General features: G+C 38.0%; 1 protein-coding gene across 12 annotated transcripts in view; it reads left to right on the top strand.

Annotated features, from left to right (window-relative positions):
* Positions 1-24,852, top strand: part of PARD3 (par-3 family cell polarity regulator) — a 459,106-nt gene that overhangs the window by 210,215 nt on the left and 224,039 nt on the right. For all 12 annotated transcript variants that reach the window (XM_065830909.2, XM_065830908.2, XM_065830907.2 and 9 more), the window contains one exon: positions 21,974-22,065. In XM_065830909.2, the coding sequence (XP_065686981.1) occupies positions 21,974-22,065 (92 nt within the window). The remainder of the gene's footprint in view (positions 1-21,973; positions 22,066-24,852) is intronic.

The following is a 24,852-nucleotide window of genomic DNA, read 5'->3' as shown; positions in this document are numbered from 1 at the left end:
CCCTCATTTGTCTTCAAAAATTTTTACTTTCCTAATGTGTAGGAATTCATGATTGCTTATCATTTCAACTCATTTATCCAAAGCACAAGCTAAATTAAGTGTCCCGAAAGAATGTGATCATATCTGTGAGTATCTCTATTTAAAAATATTGAAAGTTAGTTTGAGTATTCTGTCATACCATTTTTATTTATCTTGATTTTTCTAGGCGTTAATTCTTACAACAAAGGACAGATTTCATAAAGCAAACCCTTCAGTGTTTCTTCTTTGTAGTTACACTTTGTCACTATAAATAGCTTTCTCTTCATGATGACTCTTTCAACTCACCCTCTCATCAGAACTGATGGATTTTGCTGGTGATTTGAAGGTCAGTAAAACTGGTCTCTGTGTGAAAAAAGCATCTTATAATATTATACTTCAGCAGGATAGTGTCTATCGCAGCATTCTGGGTAGGTGAAATTAGTGGGGCTCAAGGACTTTGCCATTTTCTCCCTAAATTAACAAGCGTCATTCGTACTGAAACGCCGGAGATGGGGCAGGAGGCGCTTCAGCTCTGTGCTGGGGTGCCAGGGGACAGCACAACGTACTGGGATGTGGGCTGAGAAATATGTAGGGAAAAAAAAAAAAATTATGTCTGAATCTCTGAATCTATGTGTAATTCCTGCCTCACTGTAGTGCAGTTCCCTGATGACTTTTTTTCGGTGTACAGCTACATGTGCATGTAAATGTGCGGAGAGGCAGAGGTGCAGGGAAGCTGTGCCCTCCCACGCCGGCCCCCGGCTCTGAGTGCTGGTGTCTGGCACGTGTGGACTTGTCTGACTCCAGAGCCAAAGCTCTGAACCCTGGGGTGAATTCTGAGCAGCCTGCAGCTGGGGCTGGGCTTTGGGAGGGTGGGAGTTGTTCCCAAACCACATCCCGGGGTGTTTGCACAGGACAGACAGTGGCTGCCGGAGCTCTGTCTGTGCTCGCGGGAGCTGAGGGGTGACCTGGTGAGAAGAGATGCCTCGCTGGGTCATCCCGGTTCAGAGCCTCTACAGAAGACAATGTTGATCTGATCCATGACAACATCATGTTTGATTCATGACAGCATCTTTCTGTTTACCAGTTAACATATAGCAAACTTTCCTGTTTGTTTTTATAATTCAGCGTTTTTGCTGCTTATCCGTATATGCATGAGAGTTAAATTAAGTACACGTCCACGCTTATATATTAGAAATACAGAACACTTCCTTAACTGCCCACTTTAGGAGCAGTATTTGAAAATGTTGTCATTGTTGACACACATATATATATGTCTATCTATATAATTTGTAAAATTTACTTTATGAAAAAGGGTTTTCTTGTAGCTGTGTTTTAAATACATTCATATTGTAGAGATCTCAATTGCCTTCCTGATATTATGATTATCCTGATAACTTCAGTAACAGTTTCAGAGGAGAAAGTGCCCAGTGTAAACTTCTGCTTGCTAAAAGTGGTAGTAAAGAAATATCATTTTGTTTTCTTGGAATTTGGCTTTGTTTTTTAGCCCCAAAAAGCAGTAGTCTTTATGGTTATATACAGCTTGCCTGGTACTACAGTGGTGGCATAAGATGCTGGGTTTGTCCAGTCATGTTTAGCAGTGTCCATTTAATTAATTTAAGAATCTGGAAAGTTAGTGTTAAGTAATGCATTTAAAAAGTACTACTAATAATTATTCATTTCAACTTTAGATTTTGAGAAGAACTTTCAGGAAAGGTGAAGCTTCAAGCATATAGATATTGCACATCAGTTTATTGATTTTTCAAATCTTGGATTATTTTTCTTTCCCTGTTTTAATACCAGTAGTCTGAACTGGGATAGCTTTTAGGTAATTGTGGTGATAGAAATCAGTGAGACCCTAAATAAGTCTGGAGGTCAGCAAAGCTAATAGCATGGCCAAGTCTAAGAATGAGGAATCTGGGAAGCACATTCTCGCTTCCATCTGGACCATGAGGCTTGAATATTGTTTCAAGAAGGAATGTTTCAGAAATGCTCAAATAACCAGTTCATGCTCAGTCCTGTAGTATTATAAATGTATAAATGGATTCTGTAAGCCACCTCTCTTATCTCATTTACACAGTTTTTTTTTCTTTTTTTTCTGAAGGCATTTATTTCCCAATGTTAGATAGTTTCATTTTCTTCCATTTTAGCAGACTGGCAGTGCAGATATCACCATCTCTGACTCGTCATTTTTTCCCTGTACAATACAGTGTATTCTGTGGCTCTAGTGCAGCAGTAGACTGGCCCAGAACTCACAATCTGGGATTATTGTCTTTGTGGATCCTCAAGGAGTAATATTTTAAAGTCACTGCATCTGTTGGTACTTAAGAGCATGATTTTTACTTTTTATTTTCGCCAGTTTTCACCATCTGTGTGTCTGTTTTTTGGCTTCTTGATTTAATTTTTCAGTTTAATTTCTCAGTTGCACTGGGATTTCTTTCTCTTTCTCACACATGCTCTTTTTGACTCATCCATGAACTTACATTAAAAGAGAATTATTTACGGCAGTTACATAGTAAAATTCTTGGCCTTTGCAATTTGTATTTTTTAACAATATCTTTTTACCAAGTCTCTTCTAGTAAATGCACGTCATTTTTGGAAGTGAAATAAGTTTTATTAGACTTCGTTCAAATTTTTAAAAATTAGTTTGGATTAACTTGGAGCATTTTGGCGGGAAAAGCTAGCTCGGTCACATTAAACACATTCTAGTCTTTCATACTCATTTAGTTTTTAAAGCCCAAGAGGGAGTAATTTTCTTGAGAAATCTGTGTTATAATCATAAACAGACATAATTCAGTAATTTTCTCATGAAACATTGGCTGAAGTTTTGGCACTAATGACTTGAAATCACACAAACAGGAACATTTTTGTTTAAATTCCAAGAAAAATACTAAGGAAATATATTAAAATAGAAACAAAATATACATACAGTGTGTTACAGACTGTTTTCAATAAAAAGGATGTATCTTCATCAATTGAATAAGTGTCTCATGAATTCAGGCATGTTCTAGCATTTCAAGAATGTTCTGATAGTACTTGAATCATTTTCTCTGCTTGTCCCTAAGAACTTTTTTAACAAAAAAATACATTACGTAAACAAATTTTTAATATACAAGAGTAACTGTATAGCACATCTATCAAATATTTTGCTTCTGTATGTGTTTGTGAATATTGAAAACTCCACCGCTGCTCTGATGTTTTCCCTAACATATGTATTTTGCTTCTCGCTTAAAATATAATACCTTCTTAGGATCAAATTTAATACCTTTAGAAAACAGGCTGTTTTATTTTTAGCCTCCTCCAATTATTTTGTAACTGGGCATTTTAAAGTTTATTTTTACCTGCTGGTGTGCTTCCTTGCTTACCGGTTCCAAAATATGGAACTGTTTCCTTTTTCTTTATTTTTTTTTTTTCCCTGGTTTCTAATGAGTATTTTGCATAGTGCTGCACAAAAGAATAAGTCAGAGTTACAGTAAAATACCAGAATTAGCAGGTAAAAAACATGTTCCTTTTGGAATATGTGGCTCCTATAATCTATAATACCCTTTCTGCTTGTTTGGGCTGCTTTGAATTGTTTTTCTTAACAATGCTGTAGACCATCAAAAGACCAAAAGAATAGCTTTGTTCACTTGAGAAACCATTTTTTGAAAGGAAATATTGCTGTGAAATTCCAAGGAGAGGAATTAGTTGTCTTTTATCTACATATAGTTTTTCCTAAATACACCCTGTAACCATTTTTTAATATGTTATAAAACTGGGAGACCATGGTGGTTTTTCACTAGTGATTTTCACTTTTATTCCCAATCAATTCCTGTTGTGTTTGCTGAAAATGTTTTGTTTTGGAGGAAGAGGAGTGTTAGTGCCTTATTTTAATTTCTCAGTTATCTTTAAAAAAACTTAGTGAGGTTTTCTAGTTTTGCTATTAGAAATTCAATCAGGCCCTATTTGAGTTGTACCAGGAATGATTTAAACTCCATTTTTCAAAATTTGAGTTCCAAAATTTTCCGTCTCTAAGGATTTTATTACTGCCAGTTTTAACTTTCAGATTTCCTGCCAAATATTCTGTTACCGTAAGTAAAGGCGAAAGCTGAGCGAGGAACCCAGTACACGTTTTCCAGTGTGCTGCGACATGTGCCCTTCATTACCACACTAATGACATCCATGCAAGAATGGAATTCATTTAGAGTTGCTAATATGTGATGAAGAGGTTGCTGAACATTTGTTTTCCTGTGGCTTGACTCTTGAGAAGTTGTATGTTTTCAGTTGAGAATAAGGTTTTCATCTGGGAGAATAAATAGAAGGATGCTTTCACTACTACAGTTTGTTGTCCATAGGGCCAGCAAAAATGATCACCTCCGCTGTCTTTTTTTCTTGCCTTCCACATGGAAAACGAGTTGATCTCATTCTCACGAGATTGAGCTGTAGTAACGCGTGAGCGCAATTGTGCATGCGTTGGTCTTTCTGTAGTATCGGTGTAGTATGGGCTGAGAGAATTCAAGCAGTGTTAGGAGAAGAGGATTTGAAGTGGGATGATGAGAGTGGTCCACCAGTTTCCAGCAGCATCCCCTCCCATCTGGAGCCTTGGTCCTACCTTGAACCTGAATGGACTGTGTAAGTCTAAGGTTAACCCATATTTGAATGGCAAGCATTCTGTTCTGCTTTACTATATATTTTCAAAGGCTTTTGGAAAGCTAGATGTAAACTCCCATGTTAGATAGTTTCCTAGCTGACTGGTACATTGAATTCATTGAGAACAGGAACGGCTGGTTCAATTCCTTTCTATCCCTTGTATCACAGTCATTTTCTCTAACGATGCGTAAGGATTGATTACCATAGCAACAGTGTTTTAGCTTGTACTGCTGTGAATGTGGTTAATGATAATAGAATTATCTAGTCATTTTAAATCCTGTTATAATATTAGGTCATCTGAACCATCCTCTTACTATGTATGGAGTTATTCCCTGTAGCCTAGCTTGCAGTTCTTTGTCCACGCTGCTTTTACATGTGTTGAGTGGTGGGGATTCTGCTTCTTCCCTTGGGAGACTTTCACAATCTGATATATCACCATATTAAGGATTTTCTTCTGATATTTAGCCTCATTTCACCTCTTTTCTCCCAGCTCTATGGATTTGTACCACATGGAAGTTCTGTTCCGATCTTCTTCCCTAGCAAGAATTTGCAATTAATCCTCCTTCTTAAACCAGCATCAGAATATAAAATTTCACTATTTGGGCATTTCAGGATATTTTTTATGGGGAAAAGCAGGCTCCTAAACCCATCATCTCTTCTTCTTGACTACCTCACTTTGACAGGAAAGTGCCCAGTACTCAAATACTATTCAGACTACTTGAACTGCATAGACAAAGAGCTTCCAACTCGCCAGTGCTTAGATGTGTTTGCTTCAGCGTATGCACCACTAGAATACTGATTCTTGTGTGTGCCCGTGTGCTCTGCTCCATGTGATATCTGTGGTTGTGTGTGATCTCATAAAGCACAAGAGATGCTCCAGGACCTTTGCTGCCTGTCTGCAGAAGCGACCTCTCAGTCTGCCCTCTTGTATGACCAGTCTAGACGTGGATGGGCATAGGTCTCTCTGCTACCATCTGCATATACAGGTTGCACACTTCATTTTCTCTTGTGATTTACTGTGTTGTTTCTAAATACTTTCTACCTCCATTGCTTTTCCACCCTGAAGAGAAATAACTGCCAGTCATGTCCAAAGAGACATAAAAGTGGAAATGCGGTTGTCCAGCTCTCCTTCAGGCTTGTCACAGTCTGTGCTATGTGTAGGTTGACTAGTCCAGGAATTTGTTTAAAACAGCTAAAATGAAATAGTTTTCTATATACTGAGGTCATGGGTCACCTGCAGATATGTTACATCGTCATACTCTGTGGTGGTGTGGATTTGGTAAATAAGGGTGAAGAGTATTGACATGATTCCAGTTGTTCTCTGTTTTTCTCTGTTGTTCTCACTGCTACTTATGCTTTTTGACGAATTTTCTTCATCAGTATTTGATGTCATACAGTTGCCCATTTATTTCGCTTTTATTCATCTACAGTATAAGTACACACTACGTTAATATTCATCCATACTACCTCAAGATGGCAAAAGGCTGGGAATTGCCATTTGAAATTTCTTTTAGATCTAAATTTGCTGCAAAAATATTTGACGCTGCACTAAAACCCAGTTATATTAAATCTACCCCAGTATTATCATGGACTGTTTCTTTAATTTCTGGTGATTTTTGCTAGTTTTCATTTTGAGAGGTAGTGCTACTTTTTCCAGCATTCTTCCCTTTGAGGCTTACACTAGATTGCATTTCTCAGAATGCATTATCTTACATTTATTCAAGTTTCAATTTCCTCAGTCACCAGGCTTCTCAGTCCACCAGTGTGATATATATATCTGGAAAGTCTCACAAAGCTCATTGATCATGTTTTAAAAGATTGTTTTAAACTGAAGTTGTATTTCACTGGCAAATTTCATCACTTTATTTTTAACTTGCTCTTCCAGATTATTAATTCTTTAGGTAACATTATCTTGCTGTCAGTCCCTTAGGAAAGTATTAGCTTTTCTATTTTAAATATTGTTTTAATGTTCTTTTGTTTCTGCGTGTATCTTTTTCTCTGTTCATTATTGCCCTCAACCTGGTTATATGTAAGGAGAGACAAGTGCATTTCATTAAATTTAAGGATTCCTCTTGCCTACACTCTGTTCTAAGCCTGTAAGTAGCTGAGGTTAGGCCACAAAGAAAAAGAGTGCAGAACTTCTGATTTTATTAAATAAAACTCAACAGGTTTTCAGCTCATCTGTTTGTTTCTCTCCATATTTTCTTCAAATAATGCAATTCTGTGTGAACACCATGAACTTTATTAGTTTCAGTAAGAAACCACGTTCTTTGTCACAGAATTTATTTTTTTTCAATCTTGTTCCAAAGGTTCACTCTCTAGTCTCTTCAAGATTGGATTTCTGGGCTGATAAAGCAAATGATTTTCTCCTTCCCATCTAGTGTGGCCAGCAGGACTGGGAAGTGATTGTGCCACTGTACTTGGCACTGGTGAGGCTGCATCTCAAATCCTGGGGTCAGTTTTGGGCCCCTCATCATAAGAAGGACATTGAGGTGCTGGAGAGAGTGCAGAAGAGGGTGATGAAGCTGGTGAAGGGCCTGGAGCACAAGTGTGATGAGGAGCAGCTGAGGAGGCTGGGGCTGTTGAGCCTGGAGAGGAGGAGGCTGAGGGGGAGACCTTATCATTGTCTACCTGAAAGGAGCTTGTAGCATAGAGGGGGTTGGTCTCTTCTCCCAAGTAGCAAGAGACAGGACAAGAAGAAATGGCCTCCAGCTGTGCCAGGGGAGGTTGAGACTGGATATTAGGAAACATTTCTTCGCAGAAAGGGTTTTCAGGCGTTGGAACAGGCTGCTCATGGAAGTGGTGGAGTCACCATCCCTGGAGGGGTTTAAAAGACGTTTAGACGAGGTTCTTAGGGACATGGTTTAGTGCTAGAGTTAGGTTAAGTTTCTTTTCCAACCAAAATGATTCTATCATTCTGGTCAGGGATACTGGTAGGCCATTATTGTCCTTTCTCAAATTTACTGGCATTTGAGGAAGTACAAAATACTCACCAGTCCTAATGGCATCAAACCTGGCTTCCCAGGATGAGAGAAGAGCTGGTTGGTGAATTACCTGAGTTATCTATTACAGCAGCTCTTGTGGTGTCCCCTGAGATAACCAGAGTTGGCCATCACAAGATACTGGAATAGCCCAGGCAGTCAGTCTGAAACTCAATGTATTCTGTGAATCTGGAGAGTGGAAGTGGCCAAAGATCCTGCCCAGGGAGGCAGCAGAAGAAGCGCTCAGTGCAGTTTGATTTCTAAATGTGCTTCTTTCCAAAACCCCAGCATTTTCTTGTTTTTCAGGTTTCTGCAAGCTTTCCTTTCCTAGTTTGAAGCAAAAAGCTTCAGAATGGTAGGATAATTGTGTGTGCTTTTCCCTGATTTCCTGAAAGTAGGTTTTTTTCCAGTTTCTGAAGATAGGTATGAAGAGTAAAAGCAAAATAAACATTTTACTAAGCAGGCCTTAGACCGGACTGGCTTCATTGACTGGCTCGTCTGGGCTTCGAATGTGGTTTATGGGAAATTGATAACAAGCTCCCAAACATTTGGAAACCTTCAACTCAGCTTTAGTTAATTTGTAACTGATTAAGTGGCAACTAAGAAAACCTTATGTCCAAATTGGAATGTTTAAATGTCCGCTTTAACCGTGTCTAGCTCCTTTTAATCCTAATTGACATAGGTTGTTCTGGTTCCTTATCAAATTTTGTTCCCCAAAATGCTATTGTTAACCTTAAAAGAGTGTTTATGTAGACATAAACATAAGATAGACAGAAAAATAGACACAAAATATACTTTATGTATAAAGTGCTATGATTTCTTGATGAAGAGAGGCACTTGGGCATGTGCCTCTCTGACATGTGTATCGTTTCCATCCTTTTAACCTTTTGTTTTGAGTGGGGTGGATCAAGAGGAATTCAACCACAAAATGTGTGGGGTTTTTTCCTTCTGTTTATGCATCTTAGTTTTTAATGGATGTGGGAAATAGCACTTAAAAGCACTATTGTGCCTCAGTCTTTATTTGGTCTCATCTAAGGGAGATGTTGGAATTTGAGTAATTCATATTAAGTTGTTTAAGTAACTTTATATTGCCACAAATGAAGTTCAGCTGTAGATTAGAAGCTGACAGAGAGAAAAACAAATTATGGAAAATAGGTCAGCAGTATGTAAGGGCAAGAGGGATTTATTCCTGGAAAGTGTGCTCGTTTTGAAAGAGGGGGAGTGCTGAGATGGCAACTTCAGTGAACAAGACACAATTATTTAGATTACTTGAAAATAGGTAGGATTTTGAAGGAGGTAATAGAAGAGGGATAAAATTGGACACAGAGCAGTGCAAGTTACTGAATGATGAAATGAGTGCCTTGAGCTGGATGCGAAAGTGCAGATGAAGTGTCCTTTCAAACAACAGTCTGAGGCCACAGTGTTACAGACATTTAAGTCATCTCTGCTGCTGAAAGCAGCAGTCTTGGCCATTCTTTGCTTCCTCCCTTGTGCCTCCCTAAGCTTTTATGAGACTGTTAATTAGACTGAACTGGACCAGCCTGGGAAACATAGCCAATTAAAATTGTTTTGATTAAACATTAATTTTAATTTAGATCTTTTGTGTAATGATACAAATGCATGAATATGCAGAAAGGAGAAGGTGGACAGAGGGATCCAGTGGTGAACATGATCGTCTGGGGAGGGGAAGGGATGGGGCTGCCTCTTTCAACAGACCACATCTGTGGTTTGCGCTGGCTTTGCAGGATAATTAAATGCCAGACTGAGGTCTTATTATGGGCAACACAGTAGAAATACAACCGCTTGGAAATACTGCACCTCCATCAGATGTGCAGAATTCAGGCCCTACTGCTCTGACCTGGGACAAAAATGCAAGGGAAGAATCACAAATGGAAATAAGGTCTCTGAGAAGAAGTTTTTTAAAAAAATATTATACTGAGAACCTGGTACCTCTTTGGTGCAACACAAGGCACTAAACAAGTTATTTCTTGAAATGTCTTCTGTTTTGTACAACTTCCCGTTCATTTGCAGAGTGCTTCCGGAGCTGTGGTTAAAGCACTTGTGTGATGTCCTACTCTTCGGTGGTCCCTGGATAGCGTAGTGAGATGGTGCTGTTGATGCACTTTGGAATCATGTTTCATCATGTGCTGTGTAAGAGTTTTGTGTGACAGCGAGTGGAGCACACGGGCTGGTGTGGGCTTGGGACCAAACTGCTCCAAGGGCACCGGTGCTTTCCCCAGGCTTCCTGCAGTGGCTGTGGGGCCTGGGATGCTGTCGGCTTCACTGAGTGAAGTGTGAGTATTTTACATTTTTCTGAAAGTAAGGCTTTGTCTGTGTCGGAGACATCACCCAAAACTGCAAGTGTCTAAGTCTTCAGGTGAACATCAAAAATATAGAAAGAAATTTTCTGTGCCTCAGTTTCCTCAAATAAAGAAAGAATTTGGAAAATGACTTTTAATCTTCTTCCTGAGGGTGCAGTGAAGCTAAAGTCATTATTGTCCATGAAGTGCTTTTGCCATACTGTGCTGGAGGGCACTACAAAAGTACTGAGTACTATTTATTTTAAATTTGATTTAATGCTTTTGATTAAAAAAATTAATAAAATTGTCATAGACCAGATTGTAACCCTGTAGGCACTTGGAATGGAGCATTCGTAAATGAAGCATTTACTGAGAAGTTTGAAATTGTTTTTCATGTTGACTTCAGCAAAATAAATTGAGCAAAGAACAATGAAAAATGCTATAGTATTTTCTGTTATTGAAGTGGTGAATTTGTTTGGTGCCTAAGGTAAAATCCATGTTGTGCAAAATACGAAAAAGGAAAATGCTACAGCATAAGAGGGGAACTCAACTGAAGCAATTTTAGTGGAGTTTCTTAGTGAAGGATGAGGTGGAAAGCAAAAAGTGGCATGCAACTGTGCAATTCGGCAAAAGAGAGGTGAAAGGCAGAACAGCCAAATGGTAGAATCTCATCACCCAAACGTTGCACAGGAGCTGAGAGGTTTGGGTACCTCGTGCCTCTGCAGCGAGGCTGGTGCCCGGCATTGGTGTCCTGACGCTGGGGCTCCGTTGGGGACCATCCTCCCCTGGGACCTGGATCCAGGACCTTTCCTGGTTTTGTTCCTTTAGCGGAGGAAGAGCGGAAACGGGAAGAATTATCTCTAAGCTACGCACGTTAGGGATCCTGTAGCTCAAGTCTGTTTGTCCGTCAATGTGGTATGTAAAACAAAAGATCTTTAAAATAGATATGTAGGTATTTTTCTCTTTCCAACAGCAGGAATTTAAATCAAAAAAGTCATAAATCAAAACTATATGCTAGCAAATCCTAGCAAATGAGAACTGAAGATGAATCACTGTCTAAATGAGAGGAAACCAATGTACTTTTCTTTAAGCGAGATGATAAAATAGTGTAATTATGTTTTTCTAGTTTTTTGGGCAGGGTTATATTTAGTAACACAAAAGCAAAACCTTTGAAAGCTGTATTTCCTAAATGAGATAAATTCAAAGTTAAAGAATACATGCTAACTTTAATCTCCCATCAACGTAGGAACTTTTACCTTATTGGAAAACAGATATTTTAATTAAAGTTTCAAAAAGCCAAGTCTTCACTAAACTTTCTGATGTTGTCTCTATACAGTCCTGAACCACGGTCAGAAAAATATCCAGAATTGAATCTTGTTATTAAGATGCCTGTGTGAGTAAAATGATGTTTTGTGTGACAGAGAGCAGAGTGCTATATAGGGCTTTAGCTTGCTTCTAAATTGACTCTTAGGTTCAGTACTCAAGGGGATCGAACTGTTCTGTACTCGGTTGAAGCCAGTGAAATCCTCGTGTGCTGATACAGATCTGCAAATCAAGCAACAAGGGAGTATTTCAGATTAAAAAAGAAAAAAAAAAAGAAATTAATAAGGATAAAAGGGCTATGAGACCTGTTTGAAAATTACCTAATGGCAAATTCAAGTTGCTAAATAAGAAATGCTTTTAGTATCTTAAAGAAAAAATCCTCAGAAGGATGAAAATCACGGTCTTTGAAAAGGTGAGGTGAATAATAATATATTCAGGAGTGTTACATGGAAAATGTGATTTATGCAGAATTTTCTCCTTTCCTTTGTCTTGATATCAAGGGGAAACTATGTGACTCATCTATAATACATTTCTGCAGAATCTTTCAGATCTCTAAACTTATAGGTGGAGGCATGTGCGTTTGGTTTCTTCAGGGGGAAAAAGTGTGTGTCCCAATTTTATGTATCCATTGTCATTTCTTCTGCTTTTAAAAATCATGCAGGACTTAATGACTTTTTTTTTTCTTTTCTTTTTAATGTCTGTATACAGAATAAGCTAACTTGTCAGATTAAAGGAAAAACTATTTAAAATTCTGTTGTTCTACATTAGTTACAAGCAGGTGAACTTAGTGTGGATCTATTTATAGGAGAAGTAATGGATGTGCCTAACTTGACCTACTTCAGACTACTCAACGGAAAAACAAACACACCGTAGTTGTACCACTGGCATGTAATTTATTTTTTCCTACTTTAAGAACAAAATAATGTCTTTGCTGTTGTGATCTTAGGTATGTGTATTTAGAAGCATATATAAGTATTTATATTTCCTGAATGCTGTAGTAACACTCCGTGTTAGAAGTATGTAGGGAGTAGATTTTTCCTTCCATAAGCAGCAACTTCTCCATATAAAATGAATGTTAGTTTTTCGGTTTTTTGCTGGTCCTGAAATCCCAGATCTGTATAACCTGGAATCATGGAGTAGGAAGAATTAAAGTTCTTAAAGAAAACTAGACTTCATTTTGTAAAAACCACTCCCATTGTGAATTAATTCAAGTAAAGCATCTTCTACCAATGCTGGGGCAATTTTCTTTATATACTTAGGTATTATATGAGTTAACCAAGGATGGTAGTGGTATATATAGATGCATATGTATGTATCAGTTAACAAGATGAAAGGGAAAGTAAATACTATACTAAGTCATTGACCAGACGTGTGTTGGTTGTGTGGCAAGTGCCACGCTTCGTTGGCTCATCATGTGGGGATGCCTCTGTAATTGAGGTAATTCCTGCATTATTCAAGGTAAATAATAAAAGGGCCTTTACAAAACCAGGCCTGGCCTTTGGGCTAAACTTTCCAGGGCAATTTGATTATACCTTGACCTATAATTGTAGCCTACTTCCAAATAAAGCTGTTAACTATTTCCATTAAATATATTTCCTGTGACTCTGACATCAAAGTACGACCGTGAATCTGTATTTAATATGAACACTAATATTTGTTTTACACTGGCAGATCCTGGTGGTCTGTATGTCAGTCTGTGAATCATATGAAAAGAGTATAAAATTGCAGAGATCTGAACATGGAAATAGTCTTCAGAAAAGCCTTATTTAAAACAAACAGACTTTAGCCTGTGAAACGGATATGTTTTGCATCCCGAGGAAAAAGAGAAAACAGAATAAAAACTGTAACTAGGCAGTGACACAAAATGAACCCATTTTATTTTTAAGGCAACAATCAATTTGAGGTAATTCGATATAGTTGTACATGGGTCTATGAGATAAGTGCTTCTCTTTGCAATACAATGGACACATCTATAATTTGTTATTGATCAGATCATCAGAAAGCTCTTCAGATGCTTTGCTTAATACTGAAAGTGTGGCAGTCCATGCTTCATATATTTCATATATTTAGTACATGAGAGGATAGTACTTTGTTGTTGCCTCTAGTCTTTGAGTTGACTTTCTGCTATCGCATTGCTTTTTAAAAGCTCCTGTTAGTGGATGTCCCGAGAGGCAGAGCTGCTGGTGCTTGGATACCCTGTCTGGTCATGCCAAACCTTTTCTGGTTATTCCCATTGGTTGGTTTTGCTTAGGGAACTGGGAAGTGTCTCAAAAATTCATTATGTGATGAAATGTCTTATGTTTTGTTATCCTTCAGATACTTGGCATCATTAAAATGTTTAAAAAATAGGTTATGGACTGCAGTTGTTACCAGGTGATAAGAAAAGGGGGAGCTGGAGCTCATCTGATATATTTGACCAAGAAGAGGCATTTTGTGGCTCAGCATCCTAAGCTGCTCCCGAGACTATTAATATACATTGTAATATTACTGCTTTTCAAAATGCTGTATCCAAGTGTCTTATCTTTATTTGTCTTTGCACACATAGAGTATCATCCCAAACATATTAATTGAGAAATGCACTTTTAAGTGATTTTTTTGCCACTATTGTAGAGCAAATCAGTGCAGGAATTAAGAAAGGGCCCAATGTTGTCCTCCTTTTAAGTCTGTCTTCGATATGAGAAATATATCATCAAGGTGTTAATCAGGTTCAATTTGGCAACAATTTACCCATTTGTCATTGAACAGGAATTCAGGTCACTGAACTACCGTCATTATAATATTTTCTAATATGCTATGAGCATCATGGCATTGCATATTATTTGTGGATTTAGAGCTGTTGCAGAATGGCTGACCATGAAGTAGTTGTTGTGCTACAGCAACACCTGACACTTCTTTTAAACGTCCTTTAAATACGATCTGGTCGGAACAGCTACATATTTTTGTTATCCATTTGATATTTGCCATCTGTAGAGGAACCCTGATGCCTGGATTTGTCTCGGTAGCTCTCAGTTTACAGCACACCTCCTCCTGCCGCCCACCCCGGGCTGTCAGCAGTCCTGCAGGAGTCACTGAGATGATCTGGAGTGGGACGCCCTCAGCCCGGGGAAAACAAACCGAGATGTTACCCAAACAGTGAATACAGCCTATGGAATCTGATCACAATACAAATTGTAAAATGTTTGAGAATTAGCATTGCTTTAGACATTACTATGGTTTTCCTTCTCTATCAGATCACGTTTTGTGCAATTTCCATTGTATGAGGCTGCCCAGTTGCCTAAATATGTTTTTCTTTCTTTTTAATTTTTTTTTCCCCCTCAATATCCTTTCTCTGCTGGTAGGCATAGACTATTCAGCTACATTAATTAGCAAGCATGTTCGATAAACAACAAAAAAACCCTCTGAGTTTTAATGCATTTCATGCTGTTTGTTGGCAAGCTACCACTGTAAGGTCATGTCTGAGATTTTCTTTACTGTAAAGCAGCAGAACCAGCAAAATGTCTCAAGTTAAATTCGCTAGCAAGAAAACCTTTTGTCTAACCTACTAAAACTCTTAAAAGGTTCTTGTACTTTTCAGTGCTGTCTGCAGGGCCTACTGTAAAAAAGAATTAACTGTGGCATCATCTAGTAAAAAGCTTTTTTAGTGGAAGCTCCATTAAATGACCGATCAGTATTTGTGTTGTGCTCCTGCCATTGCTTCGGCTAGCTGTGCTATAAAGGTGTGTGCCGCCAGATTGTTACAGAATATATGTCTGTGATTTCTGTGACATATCACAGGTTGTCGATCCCCTAAAGACTGTGGACTTCAGTAAACCTCTGAACTAATACACGCTGCAAAACAATTGAGGTACTGTATGGCTTGCTCAGTTTTTATTAGTATTACAAGGCTTTTAATATATGTTTTAAGAAGAGTCATTAGGCATTAAGAAAAAAAGATAGTCAAAACTGAATGTAGTGTCATATAGGCTTCTCAAAGGAAGGTTGTATCAAATTATAGTTTTTGGCTATCATCTGGTGTTCTGCTTTTGGGACAATAGGAAATCAAATACGTCTCTCTTTAAATCTGTAAAAACATTTCCTGTCAAGGCGCTTCACAACAGAAATAGTGCCATCGTGAAGCCAGCCAGGTTTGAGGCTTAGCTTGATCAGTTTATTAAATGGGAAATAAGAGATGATTGCCTGTGATAGCAGGGGATGAATTTGATATTCATCAGAGACCTGGGAAATCCCTTCCATTCTGCACTCCTCTGTGTCTATATGGTATCTATTCACTGATTTGACTGAACAGGGCAAATTTCATTTTAGAGTAGTGAGGCATATAGAAACTATATGAATATTACCATTTCCAATTGTGGGATGACCATCCTGCACAAAGATGCGATAACATAGGGATGACTGAGATGTAAGGAGAATATTAACTCATATGCGTGTAAAAAAAGATTTTTTTGTTGTTCGTTTAAGTGGATGACGATTTAATGTAAGGTTTCTCTTCTCTCTCTTCCTGGGTTACTGATAATAGCAGTGCACCAAGTGCTGATGTGGATTACACAAAGCTTTCATCTAGTTAGTTGTGCATACATATGTGTTCAAGAGGGAGAAACCCTTTTTTAAAAAAAATTCAATAACTCTTTTTTTTTTTTTTTTTTTGTTCCCCATGTGATCTTTGTAACTACTCTTCAGATTTGATTGAAAATTGCCATTCTCTGGAGACTGGGCCAGTTAATCAAGAAGTGAGAACATTAGCGCAAAAGCCTGATGCTGGTATATTTGTGCTATTTAAGACACAGGAAAATAGGTCCCTTAGGAGCCATTTCCTATCAAGTCTGATCATACAGAGAGAGAACCTACTTTATGTTGCGAGGACCAAACAAACATTTATAAAACACGGCTGCCAGGAGACTAATAGGAAATACAGTCTCTTCTTCCATAAAGATTACAGAGAAGTGCAAGAGACTAAAAGGGAAAAGATGAAGGGAAGGACATATTTTAATAATGTAAGTGTTATTTTTGTTGTGTTCTGGCTGAGGAAAAAAATACTGGTGTGCAGCCTTTCAGGAGCTTTTCGTTATTGATAATGTGCCTTTCTCTACAGTAGAATCTAAAGTACCTGTTGGATGTTATATACTGTTCCTCCTGTTTGGTATTTACAGTACTTTCACTCGCTATGCTCATTTAAAAAAAAAAAAAAAAGCTAGAAAACAAAGGAGCTTGAATTCTTCCAAGACACAGAGGCTCCATATTGACAGGCATTTATTTGCAGAGGAGCGTGTGTCTGGTGTATTTATCATATCTTGCTCACACTGGCATCTCTGCCTTTTTACCATGACGGCTCCAGTCGCTTGCGGTTTCAAGACCCTGCTTTCTGTTGTTGATGCTAGAAAAATACTTAAAGTATTTTATAACAAGAACATCCACCCCATGCAAAAATACTTTGCTGCAGTTACTTTGCAGGCTAGTAACAAACCAAAACAGGTTTCATTATGTTTTAAAAGATAATTCCTTTGTGTAGCTCTTGTATAGATCTTGTATAGCCGTGTCAGCCCATTTTTTCTGCTGAGGCTGGATCTTTTGTTCAGTTAAGAACTTCACAAGTCAGACAAAAAATCTCATTTGTGTACAGTGTGAAGAGATTTACTACAATTTACAGCTAAATTTCCCAGGCTTTCTCTTTTCACAGAAGATGTGGAATCTCAGGGTGACTGGGCCTGCTTTCCCGGGTGAGGGCTCCACAGCGGGGCTGGGCCTGGCTGGCCGGGCTTTCCGACAGCCCCTTCCCGGCACTCAGACAAGGTGGAGGAGTAAACTCGCTTAGTGGACCGTAAATTAACAACAAAGTTAGGGCGGGAAGACACAGGTTTGGGAGAAGGAGCCTGTAGATGGTGTTGGAGGTGCAGGCAGAGGCTCAAGAGGAAGGGATGCAACACTGTGGGGTGCAGGAGTGAATGAGGGAAACCTGCAGAAGGGAGGTCGGTGGTGAAGCCTTAGCACACAGCCCCACACATGCATGTGTTAGGATAATCTTTACAGACAACTTCCCTTTCTTTAATCTTAATTTTGATTTATTCAGTGTTTACATAAGTGACCAGTCAGTTTTTTCCTCTTGTGTTGCTCTCTGTGTTGCTGACTTTGCCATGGGATGTTCAAGTCATTTCAAACCAATTATTTTCTTTTGTACAACCATTATCACTAAAATACCCAATCACTTTCTGGACAATAATGAAATAGTTATTATAGCCCTCTGAACTGGAAAAAAAATGCACCAACCAACCAACCAACAAACCCAACACAGAAACAAACAAAACCATCCCCCACAAAAAACCCTACAACCAAACCCAAACACTTTTACTACCTTTTTTTTTTCAGTTATTGTTAGGCTGGAGCTGTTGCTATCGAATTTAAGAGATAGGATTAAGTGTTCAGAGAAGACAGATTTATACAGAACTCTTCTGTGCCTTCAGAGCCCATTTCCCATTGTGTCAGGCTGAAGAAGATTGCAATCAGCACTTATTTGGACCCGGCACCAAGAAATAAAGACTGCACAAACGGAACGTATAGGAATTTAAGTGACTGCACTAATTTTATTCAGACTCCCTATCAGCAATTGAGTTTTCTGCAGGTAATCATCTAATGAATATGAGAGAATGTGAAGAAGTTCTGCTTATGTTTTTGGGGAGTTCATTACAAATGTATTGAACAGTACAGATTAGTAGGAAAGTGCTTTTTTGGAGATGAAGTAGTGGATTAATCAGAAGCAGGAGCTGACGTTATAGTAATGAAAGATAAAATGTCCAATAAGATAGGAAAGGCATGGCTAGTTTTGGGCTTTGGAGATGAAACAAGTCAGTATTCACTCAGAAATAAACTGGGAAAATGTAATTAAAAGGTCTGTTTGGTCACATTCATTGGATAAGGTTCTGTTGGCAAGCATAATGCTCTGAGGATTTTGTAATCGTAAGAGGTGTTAGGGATTTTTTCTTCAAAAATACAAAACAAATTGGCAACTTTTCATATGTTTTTTATTAACTCTGTGCAGGTGAACTGTGAAATGGACCTTTCTATATGCAGAACTACTGCCGTTAATAGTCCATTTTGAGCACTTAAGAGTTTTTGAGTTGTCAATTTTATTAGAGAACTTGGAACAATAATAAAAAAAAAGAGTTGTTGGTATTTTCAGTTGGTTGGTTGGTTGTGTTTTTTTTTAGAAAAATGGCTTCACTTGCTTTGTCACCTACACAAGCTTTTTTTTTCTAAGAGATTTGCAAGAATCTGCTACTGTGTACCTGTACACAAACTTGACTCTTATAAGATACAGGAATTTTGTACAGATTCATTTAAAAGAATAACTCTTTGAAACTATTGATTCTCTTAAAGCAGCTAAGACAAATTTTAACAACTTTACTTTCTTTTTGATGACATTGTGTTGTTTCATCTCCGTGTGAGTAGCCTAAATACATGACAGAAGGTGTATTTGCTTTATGGATGGTTCCATCCATGCCTGGTGGCACAGCAAGGCCTGGCTGGGAAGCCCTGATTGAGTCATCTCAGCAAAAGGGAATTGGGGGAATTTTACAGTGAACGCATCAGGGTATGCAGAAGTACATTGCAAGATGTTCTTTAAATTTTCCTCCGTGCTGTAAAAATGAAATGATCTTTAATTACTTCAATTTTGGAAAAAAAAAAACAACAACCCAAAACATCATTCTGTCTGTACTGACTGTACGTTAAAAGCTGTATCTTTTGATATAGTAGGAATCGGTGTAATAAAACCTGTAAGTCTGGGAGTATGCTGAAATCAATTATTTCTGAGAAATGTCTACAACAGTACCTGTCTGGCATCTTGGAAACTTTCTTGGTCTTCTCAAAGTCCTTTTCCTTGATTTACCTCATGATAGCACATCCAGGTGGAATTTGCCTTTTAGAAGAAAACATCTTTCCAAATAAAGAAATAATTGCTTGATGCAGAGATTTTCACAGCTAGTTACTTTTCTTAGTAAATCAGAATTTTAAGTCAAATCCCTCTGCAGGTGTCCCAGTTTTTCTCTCCGTTCAATGTAAATCAAAATCTGTGTTATTTCGAGAAGAGAGCCTGATTACTGTAATATTAAAGATTTTTTAAAGGCTACATCATACCTCTGTTGATAATGGCAGTCGTGCTTTCGTTAGAGTTGTGATTCCATCTCTAAGCACCTATTTGCAGGCACGTGCATGTTTTTGATACAGATCTGTCTGCCATCCGGGAAAAGCCAGACAGAGGCGTGTGGGAGCTGCTGTTTCTTAATTGCTTGTATAACTGACAGTGAGCCTGGTTCCAAAACTTGTTGTGTTTATAATTCTCGATACAAATGGCACAAAAAGTAGATATGGTGGTGCCAGATAGCATCTGTTTTACATAGCTTCTGGTTTGCAGTTTCTAATGTGTTATATCGTAATATTAAAACATGAAGTTTAAGCAAGAGGCAGGTAAGCTCGTTGTTGCCTTCGTACTGGCTGTGCTGGGGTTCCAACAGGGGGATGCTCCTTTCCAGGGGAGAATGAACCTCTGGACCAGGTGGGACAGAAAGAAAGGAAATGGGATGTACAACACGTGGAGAGGTGTAAGTGTGAGCTGACATTAGGAGGCTCTGGGAATGAGGGCAGAGATACTCTAAGGGCTGGGAAGTGGTGGAAAGAAGGATTTCAACAAGGGTTTAGCTGGAGTTGTGCACAGTGGGCTGCATCCCAGGAGGGCACTGAAAGTGGGTCTGCCAAGAGCCAGTCCCAAGGGCTGCTGCAGAGACTAAGTGGGACAAGGGCAGTTTTATTTACAGACTTAGTTTAAACTAGTCAAGGGAAAAACTTGCAGGGCTGAAAGATGGTAAAGTGTAGGACCAAAGTGATGCTAGAGGAAGGATGCTTACGTTATATATATATTTAGATGACTGCTAAAGTGGCACAGCATAAAGCCAGATATTTGTCAGCAGGGGTTGATAAACCTGTGCTAATAGGTAGGATGTTATTTCAGTCTCTTCTTACATGTGTATATACTTACCATAGGCTTACTTACAAAGACCACACAAAAAAATGCCAAAAACATTGTATTAACAAAGTAACATGCATTTGTGATGACCTTTTAACATAGCTTGAGATTCAAAATTGCGCCACATCAGCAACTCTGATTTTAGACTTGCAGATGACAGCTTCAGTGCAATATTAACAGGTAGTTTTCTACAATCACCAGTGTCCCTAACGTCAAAACAGGAAACCCATAGCAACAGGGATCTGCAAGATGCTGTAAGAAACAAGATGGAATGCTTCTTTTAATGTGAAACAACTCCAAACGTTCTGATTTTCCTGTATATACCTTTTTGCGTGTAACTTTAGAATTGTCATGGAGATATGGATATTTATTTATTTTTAACGTTTATGCAGTGGCACATGTAGAATGTCAGCTGAAATCAGTAAACATAGAAATGTAAGCACTGGCTTTTATCATATTAAAGAATCATATTGGGTTTATAAGCAACTTTTACTACACGGAAAATATTTTGAGTTCTTGTTTAGATTCATAATGCAGTTTTAGGCAGGTTCAAGATGCTGGTTAACCTTTGAAATGTGTTACTTGCCTAGCGCTTAACAGAGACATGACGAAGAAGTGCATGTTAAAGCCTCTCAAAACACAGGATCATCAGTCTTCAAGTAGCTCAGCTTCCCGCAGCGCGCTGCCAGCCGGGGCCGTGCAGCAAATCCACAGCCCGTGGTGCATCCAGTCTCCTGCTTTGGCAGCTTCTCGGTGGAAATGTCAATTGGGCATTACCAAACACCTCTGCTTGCCTTTAATAGCCCTTCAATAATTTAATATATTGTCTGACTCTGTGTGCTGAACTCATAACCTATCACATTATTTTACTGACTTGGTTGCTCTGACTCTAGAATCTGAGTCTGTGTTTCAAACCTACTGTTCGCAGTTTATACTATTTTCTGTTGGGTCACATGGGTAATGAAAAGCATAAGCTGCTGCTGAGTAAAATAGGTATAAAAATGTTTTTAGACCTTCTTACTGGTAGTTCTTGAATCACCTTGATCTAAATTTGAAAGTACAGCGTTCAGAACTTTGACATTAAAATTATACATTTGGTGAATAATGTATGACTTTTTGGAAAGTCAAATTAAAAAGAAAATCAATTGGTTAGCATTAGAGCCTCACGTAACTCTTTGATGTCAGCCTTTTCTGGCATGCTATTAATAAAGGCCTGAGATAAAATGTTTAAAGAGGTCGTGGTATTTTATGGAATTATACAAGCTGCATTTTCTTGTACTCTTTTTAACTCTTTGAAAATGAGTCTGAATTGCCTTATATATTCATTTGAGTCCCCAGTAACTTGCCCAGAGAGAACTTGGAAGGAGTTTGCCCGTACACTGCTGACCGTCAGCTGATTTTTGTGCTTTTACTTGAGTAGGTTTTTAAAAAATACTGGCTGTGATAACTTCTGTAGCCTTGCTTTTACAGCTGTAGTAAAATCAAGATATAAAACTGACTAACCTATAAATATAATTACAAAAATGCGTTTAATGTCAAAAAATTTACAACAGTTTCTTACAGCAACAGAAAACATTTTTGGGGTCATGGAAGCACATTTCCCCTGCGTACATGGTTAGCTCAATAGTCTGAAAATGGTAGAAAGGCATTATTAATATGAGTTAACATATTATACCTAGGTTTACTTTTCTTTCTTTTTTTTTGGTATCTAGGATGAAGATCGAACAGAGGACGACAACAGCAGAGTTGAACCTGTTGGTCATGCAGACACTGGTTTGGAGAATGCTACCAGTTTTTCCCTGGAGTAAGTTACTGGCAGAACACTTTATTTTAATGACAAGTCTTGAGATTGAACATAGACTAGCAATAAACCTCAGAATAATATGGGTGATACTGCTCTTAAGAAAGTGGAACAGGCTTTTTAAAGTCACATCATGTTAGTTTTAAACAATTTGCTTCATGAACCTTTTTAAAGCAGATTTTAAATAGTTTACAAAACCTGTGCTAAAGATGAGCGTTGGAAACTTGACAATTATAAGTGCTGATGGTACAGTAGATTTTCTGCCTCGAAGTTGCTTATTTGATGGAAGTCTGAAAACTCGATGGAAAGAATAGGGCCAGTGGTAGCACAAATAAATCAACAGGCAAGAATTACACAGGGAAAATCATAAGACCAGTCACCAGTTCACAGTATACTGGGAAGATGTGCATGGGGTCACGTAAACTGTGTGATCAAAACCCCCATACTTTGTGAGTGGATCAAAACTGATGTTGTTCAGGAATGGGAAGCTTCTCCTTTAAAAAAATGAGTAAACGATGCTTTATTTCCTCATGAGATACAGCAAGCTTGACCTTTCACATGTCATGGCAAAAAGCTGATCCATCCCTCACTATGGAATTAATGAGAAAATATCACTTCTACCCTTAAATTAAACCTTTTAAATGGATTTAACTTAAATTTTAAATAAAAATAAGTCTTCTACACCTATTATTTCTGAATTAAAGTATGAATTAGGTTCAGAGAGTTTAAATGTTGGATAAAGATCATGGTGAAATCTGTTAGGCTAGACATGCTGAGTTTTACTCTGGTCCATTTACAAACATGTTATATTGTAAATTCCAAATGCTGCTTGCTCAATAGAGTTTACAGAACTTCTGTCAAATTTAATCCTTCTTGGTGTTGCCCTTAAGTAACTTTATTGGCTTTTTATCCTATGCTACTTCATTCTTTGTTTAGTTTGATATTGTTCTTTGTACATTTGTTTGGAGTACTTTGACCAAAGTTATGAGAACATCAGGGTAAGAAGCAGTGGAACAAGTTAAACAGTGTAGACTGGTTATGAATACTCGCTCTTTTATTTTAAATTTAAGCTATGTTTCCACTTACGACAATTCCAGGTGAATTGCATTGATTTTCACTTGTTCTCTTCTTCAGCCCTCAGTTTTTTTTTAAGTTAATAGGAAAGTCCGAAGAAAGTTGATCAGAGGGAGCCATAGGCAAATGAACAGCAAAAAATGCCTTATGGAGTCCCTTTTGGACATGAAAGACATTGCTTGATTCCCATGAGCTGCTTTGCACACTAGTTAATGAAAACTTAGACTTGATGTACAGTGGGAATGAAACGAAGTGAGCCTGTACAGAAACTGGGACAGGGAGCATTCCAAGTGCTGTAATGCTGGCAGTCTTAAAAGGCTTGTCTAGGTCTGAAGAATAATACTTTTTTGGCTGATGTCTCCCAGCTCTCCTGTGGTTGCAATACTTTCTTGAACTAAACAGCGGAAACAGGGATAGAGACCTTCCTTTTGTGGTGTTAAAAAAACAGCCATGAATTGAGGCATACAGCAAATGTAAAGGCTGCCTTAAAATATAATTTAAGAAATTAATTTGGAAGAAATATAAAACAAACTGTAATGCTGGATTTTTGTTAACTTCCTAGCAATATGTGGTCTGGTTATTCTCAGACTGCAAATTAAGTGCTGCAAGCTTTTGGGATGGGCCACTATATGATCATATGATCGAGAGCTTATTGAAGGAAGTAGAAAAGCTTTTACTGCTATCATAGGGCATTGGTCTTGCTCTTTGCTCCATTTCTAGATTAAGCTTGATTTGTACACTTATGAGAAACAAGCTTCTCAAAGATCTGTGTATATATATGTAGTGCCAGGAAATATGGAAAAAGTACGTAATACTAGGGAGAGGCATAAGCCACAAATTTAGATTGTGGCTTTCATTCAGATCTGTCACTTCCAGATTTGCTGAGAGGTTTGGCCTTCGTGTATTATTTTCTCATTTGGGTATTTATAACTGTGGTTTATGGGCTCTATTTCACCTTTCCAGATGTGGGTATGTTTCAAACACATCAGTAGATTTGGTCCAAATATTTTTCTAGAATCTTTGGATGTCTCTTTCTGAACCTGTACTTTCCTCTTTCACTTTTTCTACTCTACAGCAAAAGGTTTAATTGAAAGCTGTATGCATAGTTGCTTCAGGAGGACATCCGGTTGGTTTGGAATGTTACAGTGAAATCTTACTTTGGAAGCTTTGACTATTAAGGACATGTAGATCCAGCAAGCTTCCAATAAAAGAAATGGAATTAGAATAAAACAACTGAATGTGTTTTAAAAATAGAAGAATTTAACTAATTAAAAATTAAATAACCCTTACTTGATTAAGCAGTAGTTATGTAGAAGCTGATGTAAAAGCTTAGAGTGGGTTCTCTCTAGGATGCACAAATAAAGCATGCCAGTGCCATGATCAGCTTTTAGGCTTCTGAGGAAAAATTGTATGCGGTATTTAAGATAATTCTGCCCAATGGTTGAAGCAGTTAACTTAAATTTAAACTTTAGAATAAGCAAGAGATAAAACAATATGCATGTGATGGTGATACCTATTTTAAAGGAGCAAATTAAGTTTACAAGAAATTCTTTGATGTTTGTTTGTTTAATTAATTGAACTATTTTTGATGATTGATCTCCTTTCATGCCATCAGATTGATCTTCAGGTACGTAGCATTCAACAATGCCTTCATCGCCATGGCTTGATTTCTGGAATGGTCTTGTTTTCCTGTGTATGTTTGTGTGGGGTTTTTTG

This window comes from Patagioenas fasciata, chromosome 2, assembly GCF_037038585.1.
Source record: "Patagioenas fasciata isolate bPatFas1 chromosome 2, bPatFas1.hap1, whole genome shotgun sequence".
Lineage (NCBI taxonomy): Eukaryota > Metazoa > Chordata > Aves > Columbiformes > Columbidae > Patagioenas > Patagioenas fasciata.
The sequence above is the reverse complement of the archived record's forward strand: the minus strand, read 5'-3'. Positions and strand labels throughout refer to the sequence as shown.